The following is a 12,789-nucleotide window of genomic DNA, read 5'->3' as shown; positions in this document are numbered from 1 at the left end:
TTCTACTCGCTCTCTCGCTCTCCCGCCGACCGTTGCTCTCCTCTATATACACCTTTTAACGCGGCCGGTTTCGTTATTAGACGATATCGTTCACCGCGCGATCGTAGGCGAGAAGGAAGAGGTGGAAGGAATAAAGAACGCCAGGCTGTTTCCAGTTTTCGACCTGTCGTGATGTCATCGATCGTTTTCACGATCGTTTCGATTATTCCATATTTCCTTGCAGGCTATTTTATTATCCTCTTATAAAGGAAGACGAAGAGGGAAGAAGAAGTTGTGTAAAAATTTCCTCTCTGCGTAAAATTTTAATCTACGAGAGATGCGATTGTTACGGCGCGTTACGGGCTACTACTTTCTCTCGAACTTTCTATACGTCGTCTAACCAATGGGACGGACACACACGGTTAGAAGTTCTTATTTCTAACACCGCGTGGCGCGTGACACGCGTTACTCTATTTTCTATTCGCATCTAATTCCGTCGGTCCTAGAGGGAGAGCCGGGCAGAGTCGGGTCGAATCGAGTCGAGTCAGGTCGTACGACCAAGTTTGACGTTTTGCGACCGGCCACGTAATCGTAGCCCTTTGTCGAGAAAAAGAAAAAAAAAGGGGGAGGGGAAAAAAAAAAAAGAAAAATACCGAAAAGGAACAATCGTATCGATTCACGCGTTTGGCCAAGCTTAAAGCCAAGGAGAGATACGCGGATGGCCAGATATGTTGGATGAAAGAGGGCAAGGAACACGCGAGTCGTACGTATCATAGGTGAAAGACGAATAGGATTAGCAGAGGGCCCTTGTGTCGGCGTGTCGCAATTGGCGTTTTCGCTTCGATCCAGAAGACGACACCCACATGCCATTGCTTCCATTACCATATGCGGAGATCCCGATGGTCTTGGGTTTCTCCGGGTGGCACCCGTGTCTCTCTCAGTCACCAACCGTCTCGTGGACCGTCGTCAGTTTGGTTCGTTGGTACGCTCGCTCGCGCGGCCACTGCCAGTGTTGTTCATTCGTTAGTACAATCGCCGACTCGGTCGCGTGCTCGATCCTTGCCACCGTTCTCCTCCCTACTCGTATTTCGATCAGAGCCGTTTCGTCTCCATAATTTTCATTTTCCAAACTTTTATTCCACGTAATTCGTTTTATTCCACGCTGTTCTCGAGTGACGCATTTCCTCTCTCTTTCTCTTTCTCTCTCTCTCTCTCTCTCTCTCTCTCTCTCTCTCTCTCTCTCTCTCTCTGTCGGTAATAGAATCGTCCAGTTTAATTGGTCGCGCGGGAAAGTCGAGCGGGAGAGTAACGAAAATTGGCTCGTGCTCTTCTATTTATCGTGTCTGCGCGGATATAGTCGGGGAGTCTCTTTCGTTCTCTCGGAGAGAACGATGAACTAGACGTCCGCGAAAGACCGATTACCGGCGTCTCGTGCGATGCTCCACCGAGCCACTTTGCCCGAGAAACCACGTTGAGTGGTTACGTCTGCGACGTGCCGTGATAAATTCGGTCGTTGATTCGTTAAGCTTCTTGGTTCTCCTCGTCTGGAGACCGGGCGAACGGACAAACGAAATTAGCCGTTCTCCTCGGTGTCCGCATTGTGCCGCGTCTTCGTTGGTGTCACACGCCTCGAGCGACGCTCGACTCGAGTTCCTTCCTAATCCGATTTTTCGCATCGTTCGATCGTTCCTCCCAACAGTTGTAGGCGACGACCAGCGTCCTCGAAATATACGACCCGAGAAAGAAACGAAAATCGAGAGGGGAGGAGGCACGCCACTATCGCAACAACGGGTCGCAAAAGTGAATTTTGAAGGAAGAATCGAGAGTCTTCCATCGACTTGAAGTGCCATACAGTAATAATAAACCTTCCATTAAGATAAGTTTACCGCTCTTAAGTAAGTTGTGTGTTTTCAACTTTACGAAACTATAATACGCGAGAAGAGAGAGAGAGATTGACATTGATCCGAAAGGGAACAAGGAGAAACGTCAGTGTTTTTGTTTTTTTTGTGCGTGTACGTCACGTATGTTGGCGAACGAAGGGAAAACGAGACAGTGAAAAAAGAAAAAAGAAAAGAAATAAAGTTACGGCATACGCGAGAAAGAGGAAAGGAAAGAAACGAGAGGAAGAAAGGGCCGATGAACAAGGGAAGACGTCGTTCAGTCGTTGGCTGGTTACGAAACAACCTCGTAAGAAGATTCGTAGCGGGCTTAACTGGTTAACGAGATGTCCACTCAGGCTTATTACAAGGAGAGGCTCGGCTTCGATCCGGCCGATACCGTGGCTGAACACCACCGTGAGCAGAGATCGCAGCACGGATACGAGGAGTCTCTGTCCAAGTTCAAAGGTCAGAACGAAAATGGATATTCGTGGATGATGGAACGACGGGTGGAAAATTGGCGGGTGGAAGGGGCGGCCGCGGAGGAACACCGTTCCGGCAGCACTCAGGCTTTCTGGGGTTGCTGGGCGATGTTCATCGAGGCGCACGGTAGGTGAAGAGTTGGCATGCCGATGCTGGACCCCGTCCAATACCTTGTCCCTGACCCTCCTCTCGATACGTAACTATTCTTTTCCAATATCTCCTCCCTTTTTTTTTTTCTTTTTTATTCTTCTTTTCTCATCACCGAGAATTCGCTTTGGCTTTAGCGAATCACGAAAATCGGTACGATACGTGCGATTCTCGACTCGTATTCTCTTCTCCTCCCTCGAGAATTTCCCCTCGGTCGGAACACCGTGAGGAGAAACCGTGCGGAGAAATCGAAGAGAGAAAGAGAAAAGGGAGTTGCACGCATCGCGTAAACTAGAGTTTCGTATCGGTTTGAGACTATACCGTGAACGGAAGTATCTTTTTCAGGTCGTTTACCTTTTGCCGTTTGACCCGAATGTTTCGCGGAAGTAGCCTCGGAAATAGCCGGGGCAAAATAGTTCGCGGCTCGTGATGAGCTCTGATCCACGGGTTCGAATGTCCCCTCTCGATACGAGACAATTCTTCTTTTCCATTTTTCCGTTATTTTATTCGCGAATTTTCCTTAACTTTCCTTTCGCGTATTTCGCGTATTTTGCGAACAACATTTTTTTTGTTTGTGCATTTTGAAACTAGTTTTTTTTTTCTTGATTTTCATTTATTTTTTTCTCTTCCTTTTTTTTTTTTTTCTCTTTCTCTTTTTTTGTTCACTTAACACTTCGACTAACTAATTTTTGAATTTTGTCTTTGTGTGTGTATCTAATATCGCGTCACGAAACATCACGATAGATCGCGAAACGCTTCCTAATTAGAGTTTCGAGTTTAGGTAACGTAGTTAGAATCATCATTCGCATTTAGAATCGCTTTTAGAGACGATTCTTTTTTCTTTCTCCTTCTTCTTCTTCTTCTTCTTCTTCTTCTTCTTCTTCTTCTTCGTTTTACTCGCGATTCCTTTTCGTCCACGCACACGCACCTAGCAGATAGTGGTCTCGCTTACGAAATGTATCTTGCGCCGAAACGATTTCACCGATCGTCTCCGCACGTGATTCGCAAGCGTTTCGACAAAATGGGAGAGGGAGAGGGGGAGGGGGAGAACCCGTTTTTTTTCGAAAGAATCGTTCGCGAATCGGGCGTGAATTACGCGCATACTCGCGCGTACGTTCGTGGAAACGCGGCCAAATGTAATTTTCCGTTTCGTTCGTCGTCTTCGCGAAAAAAGAATTTATCGCGATGTATTTATTTCAAAACTTTTTCCTCTCCAACTCGTTTCGCTCGAGCTCCGAGTGTCGGACGGGGAGGGGGGGACACGATTATCCACCAATTGCCCCTCGTTATCGCACACTCCGAAAATCCTTCGCGCTCGCGCGCGTGTGTGCGTTGGACTCGAAATAACGGCTGTCCTCGATCATTGTATCTCCAATTTATCTCCTCAATTGTATGCCTCGGTATGCCAAACTCTTCCCAAACGGTTTCCTTCCGTTGAAAATATTTTTTTCTTTTTTTTTTTTTTTTTTTTTCCAAGGCCTCGCTCGGCTTTTCGAAATCGGCGATTACGAGAGCCTAATAATGCCTTGCCACGTCAATCGTTAATAAACGTTCCTCTTTATTTTTAAACGCTTACGTACAAGTTACGAGCAAGTTAATCGATCGGATCGTTCTTTTTCTCTTTTATCTTATTTTATCGAATAACGACGGATAACATGTATATATATATATATATATATATATACTTGGTGATTCGTTACCAAAGTACGAACGAGATACCGCGGTGCACGCGGCTGTACACATTACACGGGCGTTTAAATAAAAGCGTCGTTGTAAAACGATTCAAATAGCTTGTCTTTCTTATCTCGTGACGTCGGCGCCGGGATGTTAGGGAAATCATCGAGCCCCGTTGTTCGCCGACAACGTTTTCAACATTGACTAATGCCACCATTATTTCAAATAATATCTTATTCACCTTCGTCTATTTTTTTTTTTCCTATATATATATTTTAACCGTTCGTATCAGAGATAATAGAGAGCAAAAAGTATAGTAGAAAATAATAGTCTTATTAATTTCTATTGATCTTTGAGTTCACAAGTTCACCAAGACTAACTAATTCACGAACGGAGAGTTTAACAGCTGGACAGAATCGGATAATCGGTCGTAATTAACCGCTATTACGCCGTTGTGCGAGCGAACGGGCAAAGAAAACCTTCCTACTCGATTAATCGTCTCGCGATCGAGACGTGTCGTCGAACTTCGTCGTCTGTTTCGTTTAACGGACGGCCGACCGACGGATGTCGTATGGTTGCTAAGTCGGATTATAGGCGAATGGAGGGGGGGTGGGGATGGATATATTGAACAAGAGGGTGATATCAACGCGTTTCACCTTTGCTTCGTTCACGTTCCCGCTTGAATTAAAGATTTTTTTTTTTTTCGGTTTTTGGGCGATTACGCAAAACGCTTTCAACGGCGATTCAAAGGCAACAGTTTTTCCCATGTTTGCTTGTTTTCTTGCACGATCGACTGCTCTTTTCCTACTATCTTCCCACGTATCAACCTACCCATCTACCTACCTACTTACCTACCTATCTACCTACCTACCTATCTACCTAGTTACCTACCTATCCCAACCACCTACCTGTCCGTCTGCCTGTCCGTCTATCCGCTTGCTTTGATCGCTCGCTGCCTTCGTGCCTAATGCCTGCTTGCGTGGGTGGATCGATTCACGCGCGATAAAATGGAAATTCGTTCTAATTAATTATCTACGTAACGCGGAAATGGAAGGATAATCGGTGAAAACAACGATGACGAGGTGTTAAGGAGGGGAGGGGGGTGGGAAGGGGAAGAAAGTGACGATAACGTCACGAGTGTCGCCGTTGGATCGTAGCGAGCAAATTTTCTAACGAATTGTTTCTACTGTTTGTGATTTCAGACGAACGAGACGCGATACAAAAGAAAACATTTACCAAATGGGTGAACAAGCATCTGAAAAAGGTAAGCAGCCTTCTCTCGGTTCGAAGGAAAGTGTTTTTTTCTTTTTTCTCCCCTTTTCAACGCGTGTCGCACAGTCGATGGACGTATACATACACGTACGCATACAGTTGATTCACAATTCTAAAACGAAAACTTGTTTCTCTCCGTTTTAACGATCCACAATAAAGATAAGAATCGAAGAAAAAAGTTCGAATCGAATTCATGTAGGAAGGAAACGAAACGGAAGGGAAGGGAAGCGAGTTAAGCCCGGTGGCCCTTCCTTCGAAATATCGAACGATACGAACTAATTTTAGAGCGGTGGCCTTAGCGGGAGGCCACGGCTGGTGGAGTCGAGGCGAGAGAGTATATCGAAACACCTGATAGGTGAGCATACGAGAGCAGCGACGCGCAACGCCTGGACAACCAGCTGTTTCGTAACCACATACGTAAACGATATAAGGGACCTTCTCGTTCGCCCCTCGTTATATACCTATATATACGTACATATGCCTATATATATATATATACACACGTATATGCGTGTGTCATGCATGTCCTGCACCCGTCTCTTTTCCCACGTAGGCTGTGCGCGTGGGCCGACCGTAATCCCTTCCAGGAGGGTATTTCACGCGTTGCTATAGAAGGTAACGTATCGAGGAAACCGAGTGGGTGAAATCGAGAAAATCCAATATATATATATACTTAACGCGTGACGAGTTTCACCTTTCGTTTTTTTTCCCCCTTTCGCATCAGAAACTTAACCCTCGAATCCCTGTATTCTTTTTCTTCTTCTTTTTTTTTTTTTTTTTTTTTACGCGATCGATTAACGAGATTCGAAACAGATCGTCCATTGGTGCGGCGCATGGGTCGAACAAACGCCGCCACTGTTTCCAACGCCACTGTACGCATTCCACGGCGGCGGCGCGTGGAAAAAAAGAACGAATGCCGTCGGCGATGGCTGTGCGCGTCTATTCGAACGGGCGATTCCATCGATGCCAGTACCCGATTCTGAGATCGCAACATGCCAATGACCCCCGAACATCATCATCACCACCACCACCACCATTATCACGGGTGACCACGACGACGTCGACGACGCCGACGCCGACGACACGCCACGCGACCGCGAACAATTCTTGCAACTCGAGACGCGTTAGCCTTGATCTCACGTGACTCTTCTCGTTTCTTCTCGCGAGTGACGCAGCTTCTTCTTCTTTTTCTTCCTCTTCTGTTTTCGGGAAGGACAAGAAAAGAGCAAACGAAATTTAGAATCGAATTTGTCGAACGATGATTGTTGGAAAGGGACGAGGAGGAACGAGAGGATGAAGCAGAGAAAGAGAGAGAAAGAGAGAGAGATGATAAATCGAGGAACGATACATTCTCTGCATTGCTTTCTCGTTACGTTGGACGTTGCGAAGATAAAGGAGAAGAGCGAAGGGGAGGAGAGGCAAGATTGAAGCGCTCTGTAAGTGGCTAGTATAACTCGATCGGTATTTCGAGGGTTATCGAGCCTTATTTTCTTTCTATGTTAGAGCTAGAGCTCTTCGACCCCGCCGCCGATATACCCGGCGCCTACTCGGAAGACACGGGGCATTACTCACCCTTCTCTTCGGATATAGCGCGAATAACGTTCGAAGGCAAAACTTTTGAGAGCCGCTTTTCAAAATGAAAGTTATTCTCTCTCTCTCTCTCAATAGCGATTCTCGAGAATTTTATCTGCTCTCAAATGTATTATTTACATCCTTCATCCTTTTCTCTTTCGAATCTCTCTTTCTCTCTCTCTCCTTTCGTCCGTATACACGGCTTTCGAAGCAATAAAAAGGAAAAAAAAGCAAGACTTCCTCCGATAATTACCCTTCCTATGATGCCAAATTTCTTTTCTCCTATTATCCCAGAGAGGGCAGAGACGAACGAACGAACGAACGAACGAACGAACGAACGAACGAACGAACGAACGAACGCGTTTTTTGTCGACTCGTTCGTTTTTTTAAAACGGCCGAGCTCGCGTTTATAATGAATTCCAGGGTAGTAATACGGCGAACGGTACTGCGTGTTTGCGCGTCGCTCGCCACTGTTTCTCTTTGGCTGCCTACCTGCTCGATCCTACCGCGCGCCCACCTTTCCTCTCGTAACTCTGACCTTATTCGGAAGCGTTCTCCGCGAGCCACGTTCCCGATTTACCACCTCTTGTAAGAAGTAGGTAGTTAAGTAGGTAGTTATGTACGCGGATACAGCCAGTCAGCCAGTTAGTCAGTCAGTCAGTCAGTCAGTTAATCAGTCAGTTCGAGACGTTGCGTTGCGTTCGAGTTGAAGGGAAATGAGAAAGAAAGGAAGAAAGAAAGAAAGAAAGAAAAGAAAAATAACCGCTCGAGTGCATGCCTCGCTATGATGACGCACCGGCCGTCGGTTGCGTAACCGTTCGTTCGCGGCAGGAAATGATCGGCTGAAGTAACTTGTTTCGTCCATGAATTCCGATCCATTGAATAATAATAAAGGCACGAGAACACACCCTTCCTTAGAAAGATTGACTCGTTCGTTTTTAGAAGAACAGAGAAAATTTTTCGTTCTCTGATATTCTTATTGGTTTCTTTTTTTTTTTTTTTCTTTCACGATCGATCGACGATCGCTGTAAAAACGTCCATCGACTGTTTTTTTTTTTTGTCGATCGTCGTCTCTTCTTGGACGATCGGTCGTTGTTCCCTCTCCCCCTATCCACGCGGATGAACGAGAGGATCCATCTCTGTTTTCTTCCGCTCTCGCACGTGGAAAATAGATGATATCCCCTTATCGCGACGTTTCCCCTCCGCTATACAACGGATCGATTGTTCTCGCGCGGCAAGAATCGATTCGATATGAACGCGTTTAAATAAGAATTTCGAGAATCGAGAATCGATGAAAATTCATAATTACATGCTTTCGATCGTTTTTTTTTTTTCACGCACTCGGCCCCCAGCACTGGAAATACGTCAAGGTATGAATCAACACCCGGTATTCTCCTTGGAAACTGAGTTCATCGCGAGCCGGACGAGTGGTTTCGCTTGTGTTTTATCTTGGATTATCGGATGATCGTTAAACGCAAATACGTTTTTCGATAGCATGGTTGAAACGTAGTAAAAGAAAGAATCTTGGGCAACTTGTTGCTCGTGCAAGAAAAAAAAAATAATAAAAAAAAAGAACCTCGGTTAATGAGCTTCCTCTCTTATATTACTACCGTATTATCGTCGTTGACTAAGTTTTTTAATTACGCAGTGCATTTACTTAACTCGTTATGTATATCGGCTCGATCAACGATGAAAAAAAAATTCCATTGGCATTATTTTTAACTTAGTCACGGCCTAATAGAAGAATCGTTTCACTGGGACGTAATTACTAAACGTAGCGTGAGCGTAACGTTTTTTTTTTTTTTTTTAATTGTTGCACGAGTTGGAAAGAGATGCACGAGGATTCGAGATTATAATTGTAAAAATTTGACAATTTTCGTAGCGTATTTACTTTTTATTTTCGTCGTCAACTATAGTCTTCTCGCGTTCTTTGACGCATCGACGTGCGATTAAGGATCATCGAGCGCAAATCCTCGTGAATCGCCCTCAAAGGGGAAGTCAACCCCTTACCTTTTGCTTCTGTTCATTCTCGCATGAGGCAGAGAGGATTCCTCCTCTCTGCTCGAGGGCCACTCGTCCGTGCGATCGACGAGTAAGCAGCGGGATAGATTCACGATCTATACGCTATAATTATATTACACGCGATGAATCTTCCCCTACTTTTCGATCGCGAAAAATCACACGCATAATTCGACGTGACGCGTGATCCTTGTCTCAATCCATGTTTTTTTCAGACTTACACGTGCCTGCACGTGTGCGTCCTTGTCAACAATCAACCATGCTGTTCCCCCACTGTAAGTTCACGGCTCAGGTGTCGTTAACGATGTCTCGATGTTGCCAATGTTAGAAAGGATTATTCTTTTTTTCTTTTTTTTTTTCGCATGCTCCACGGAGAGAATATACAACGTCCACGGAATCGATCTAATTACTTCCAAGTAACCATCCTGAATCGAAACGGGACGTTACGTCTCGTATACATTTGTCATCGCTCGGCCAATATCTAGGAATTTTATCTTAACGTTACGTCATTGTCGCAGCTGGTCACGGAAAGAATCAAATGACGCCGTTTGTCGAAGAAAAAAGAAAAAGAAGAAGAAGAAAAAGAAGAAGAAGAAGAAGAAGAAGAAGAAGAAGAAGAAGAAGAAGGAGAAGAAGAAGAAGAAGAAGAAGGAGAAGAAGAAGAAGAAGAAGAAGAAAAAGCTGACGAAACGTTTTTTTTTAAGGATAAAATTTCCTTATCGCACACGTGGTCTTCGAGCGATGGCAAATGCGATATCCATCCCTCTTTCTCTCATTTTTTACCTTAAAAAAATTCGATGGACGATGGACCAACAACGAATGCAAGCGTTGCGAATCATAGAAAAAAAAAGAAAAAAGAAGGAAAAAAAAGCGGCGCAGTTATCGATGATTAAATTTTCTCGTGATAACGTATCGATACCGAAGATTTATCACTGAAAATAAACCTTAACCGCGACTTTGAGGATTACGATTGCCGCGTTTGCATTGTTGTTTTGTCCCTTTCTAACACCTATCCCCTCCTTTTCCTTATCTTTTTACGTTCATTTTTGTACATGTTTATGTTTTTTTCGTGCACGTTCGTAGAGCTTGTACGTTTGTTTTGTGTTCGTTCGACGTCCAATGGCCCTTTCCGTGTGTTTTTGTTCATTCCCATTTTATAGTTGGGGAGTTAATTATTTCTCTCTCTCCCCCCCCCCCAGCCCGTCTGTTTCGATCGATTCGATTGCCTGTTTTTATTTTCAGTTCACGAATTGTCGGGCAGACACTTGAACAAGGAAGCGATTTACCAGTGCACTGATGCGTGAAATCGTTGTTGCAGGCCAGCAGACATGTCGGAGATTTGTTCGAAGACCTGCGGGACGGGTACAACCTCATTTCCTTGCTGGAGGTTCTCTCGGGCGAGCATCTCGTAAGTATTCCCTCGAGACGGACAATTGGCGCTCTGTTTCGCTCAAATGTCTGTTGGCAGGGTGAAAATTACGTAAAAATCGGGGGTGGGACTAACTTGGCTCGATTAACCAACTCCGCTCAAACCCATCGCTATATATGCGTATATATATTTATACGCGATGGATGGACATTTGTTTTTTTCAAACGCGGATAGAATCGAATCGAGAAGAGATCGATTAAGATAAAACAGTTGGATAACACTTAATTGGATCCACGGCAACCGAGCGTTAACCGTGACAATGACGATCCCATGGACAATTTTAAACGCGACATTTTTTTTTTTTAGCCGCGAGAACGAGGTCGGATGCGTTTCCACATGCTGCAAAACGTGCAGATGGCTCTTGACTTTTTACGTTATAAGAAAATCAAACTCGTCAATATACGTGCCGAGGATATCGTGGATGGAAACCCAAAGCTGACCCTAGGTTTGATATGGACCATCATACTACATTTCCAGGTGAGTGAATATCCCGCATCTGCCGCCCTCCCCCCAACGATTATCGTAGATTACGATGCTTTCACGAACGATACACCATCGAGTCCAATAACCGATAAGAACATCTCGACACCTGGTTCGCCCTTTCGAGCCGCGATTCTTCCCAAGGAAGAACGACCATCCCGTCATATGCGTTCAAATAATATATCGAATCCGTTTTTCGCCTTTGAGCAACTGCGATACCGACCGAGAGAGATTTCGCTTTCTTTCGAGAAACCGTATCGTGTTCGCGCAGGGTGTAAAAAACGACGCTCTCGTTTTCTACGCGCCGGGCGAACGAGGAGGAAGGAAAGAGGAGAGAGAGCCGTGGAGGAACACAGATAAACCGTAGCACACGCCACGGAACGGATCGGGAACGCGATTACGCGAGGAGAGACGGCGCCGCCGTTCGAGAAAAGTAGCGAACAGTAGGCTGATCCCCGGATGTCGGTTCGTCCGTAGACACAAAAAACCTGAAACGCGAGCCATCGATCGAGCTTACGCGCTCCAGTGTAACCGTGTTACGCGATCGCACAAAGAGGAGACTGTGTTTCCGTAGCGATCAAACGCGTCGTCGTCCCTCGAATCGTTCGCACTTCGAGAGGCCGAGAAGTGGCCGCCGATACAAGCTTGTCCCTCCCCTTTATATTTACTTACTAAATAACTGCTACGATCAGCATCTGTATCTAATAGTGTCTGTTTTTTGTTCTGTTTTGCGCCGCAGAGCTGGCGACGCAAGGTAAGTTCCATTCCCTACATTTTTATGCCGTAGTGGTTCCTGCAGCGGAAAAAAAGGAATCGAAAATGATTTTTTTTTTTCTTTTATTTTGAAAAAAAAATCTCGCTGCCGGCTCGATCACTTATCGACCGCGCGAACTGATCGAAATGCTAGATGGCGCTCGAAGCCACTCGTGGTTCGTGACCGAGCTATCGTCCTACACGGAAGCGCAGAACGATTCGAGCCAACTCTCTGTTCCAAGTTGTTTTCCTAGAGAAACGGCGTCATTTTTCATAGCCGCCGGTGACGACCGTCCTTCCTTCCGTCCGGGCGATACATCTGCCCTTTTATGGTAGTTTTTGCGCGTTACGTCGCGATCGAGGGAAGGTTGACGGTCGTGTGGAATTCTGAGACGTGGGAGATAGACAGATTGCAGAAGAGCCATATCCTGCCGTGTCTCTCGTGGTCTTTTCCTCTCGTGGTCGCGAGCCACCTACCCACCTTGTAATTATGATAATCAGTCAATCGAGTACCGAATACAAAAAACGTGCGAATGACGCAATGGGCCAAGGTCAACCTGTGAGCGACCGTGTTTTTTTAAACGCGTTACACCACCGTTCTTCTTCGTCTTTCTTTCGCGCCCTCGCATTCTCACTTTGTATTCCTCCTATCGTGACATCGCGAAAGGATTTTTCTCGAATCGAATGAGCGATCGTTAGCGAAGCTAATCTCTTCGAAACAATTGTTACTCGATATTTCGTAAAAAAAAAAAGAACAAAAAAAATAAAACAGGGAATTACGAAGAATCCCGAAGGATCTTGGAACGATCGGTTCGCGCGGCTGGCATTGTAGCGGAAACGAATGCTTGAGCCGAGCGGTTGCGGGCGCGCGATGACGTCACGTCCGGTGTGAAGCGAACCGCGCGCAACTCGAGTCGTTTTCCGTTCCTTTTTTTCTCTCCTCCTTCGCGCTCGCAACGCTCAGGGACGCGACGCGTCCTATTTTTCGCTTCTTTCGACTCGACACCGCTTATTTAGACATTGTTTTCGTTTCCCTGCCGGCTGTTCTCGGTTCTCGCGCACTTTCCTCCTCCCCCTCGACGCGTATTATTAATTAAACCGAAA

General features: G+C 45.6%; 1 protein-coding gene across 14 annotated transcripts in view; it reads left to right on the top strand.

Annotated features, from left to right (window-relative positions):
* Positions 1-12,789, top strand: part of LOC122720012 (microtubule-actin cross-linking factor 1, isoforms 1/2/3/5-like) — a 79,712-nt gene that overhangs the window by 10,736 nt on the left and 56,187 nt on the right. For 9 of the 14 annotated variants that reach the window (XM_043946393.1, XM_043946391.1, XM_043946390.1 and 6 more), the window contains exons 2-6: positions 1,679-2,465; positions 5,363-5,424; positions 9,239-9,298; positions 10,342-10,431; positions 10,759-10,929. In XM_043946393.1, the coding sequence (XP_043802328.1) occupies positions 2,204-2,465; positions 5,363-5,424; positions 9,239-9,298; positions 10,342-10,431; positions 10,759-10,929 (645 nt within the window). In that variant the 5' untranslated portion in view covers positions 1,679-2,203. The remainder of the gene's footprint in view (positions 1-1,678; positions 2,466-5,362; positions 5,425-9,238; positions 9,299-10,341; positions 10,432-10,758; positions 10,930-12,789) is intronic. The other 5 variants (XM_043946398.1, XM_043946399.1, XM_043946401.1 and 2 more) reach the window with 5 other exon arrangements.

The sequence above is a fragment of the Apis laboriosa genome, unplaced genomic scaffold (genome assembly GCF_014066325.1).
Source record: "Apis laboriosa isolate Shangri-la unplaced genomic scaffold, ASM1406632v1 scaffold9_cov152, whole genome shotgun sequence".
NCBI lineage: Eukaryota > Metazoa > Arthropoda > Insecta > Hymenoptera > Apidae > Apis > Apis laboriosa.
This window is presented reverse-complemented; position numbering and strand designations above follow the sequence as displayed.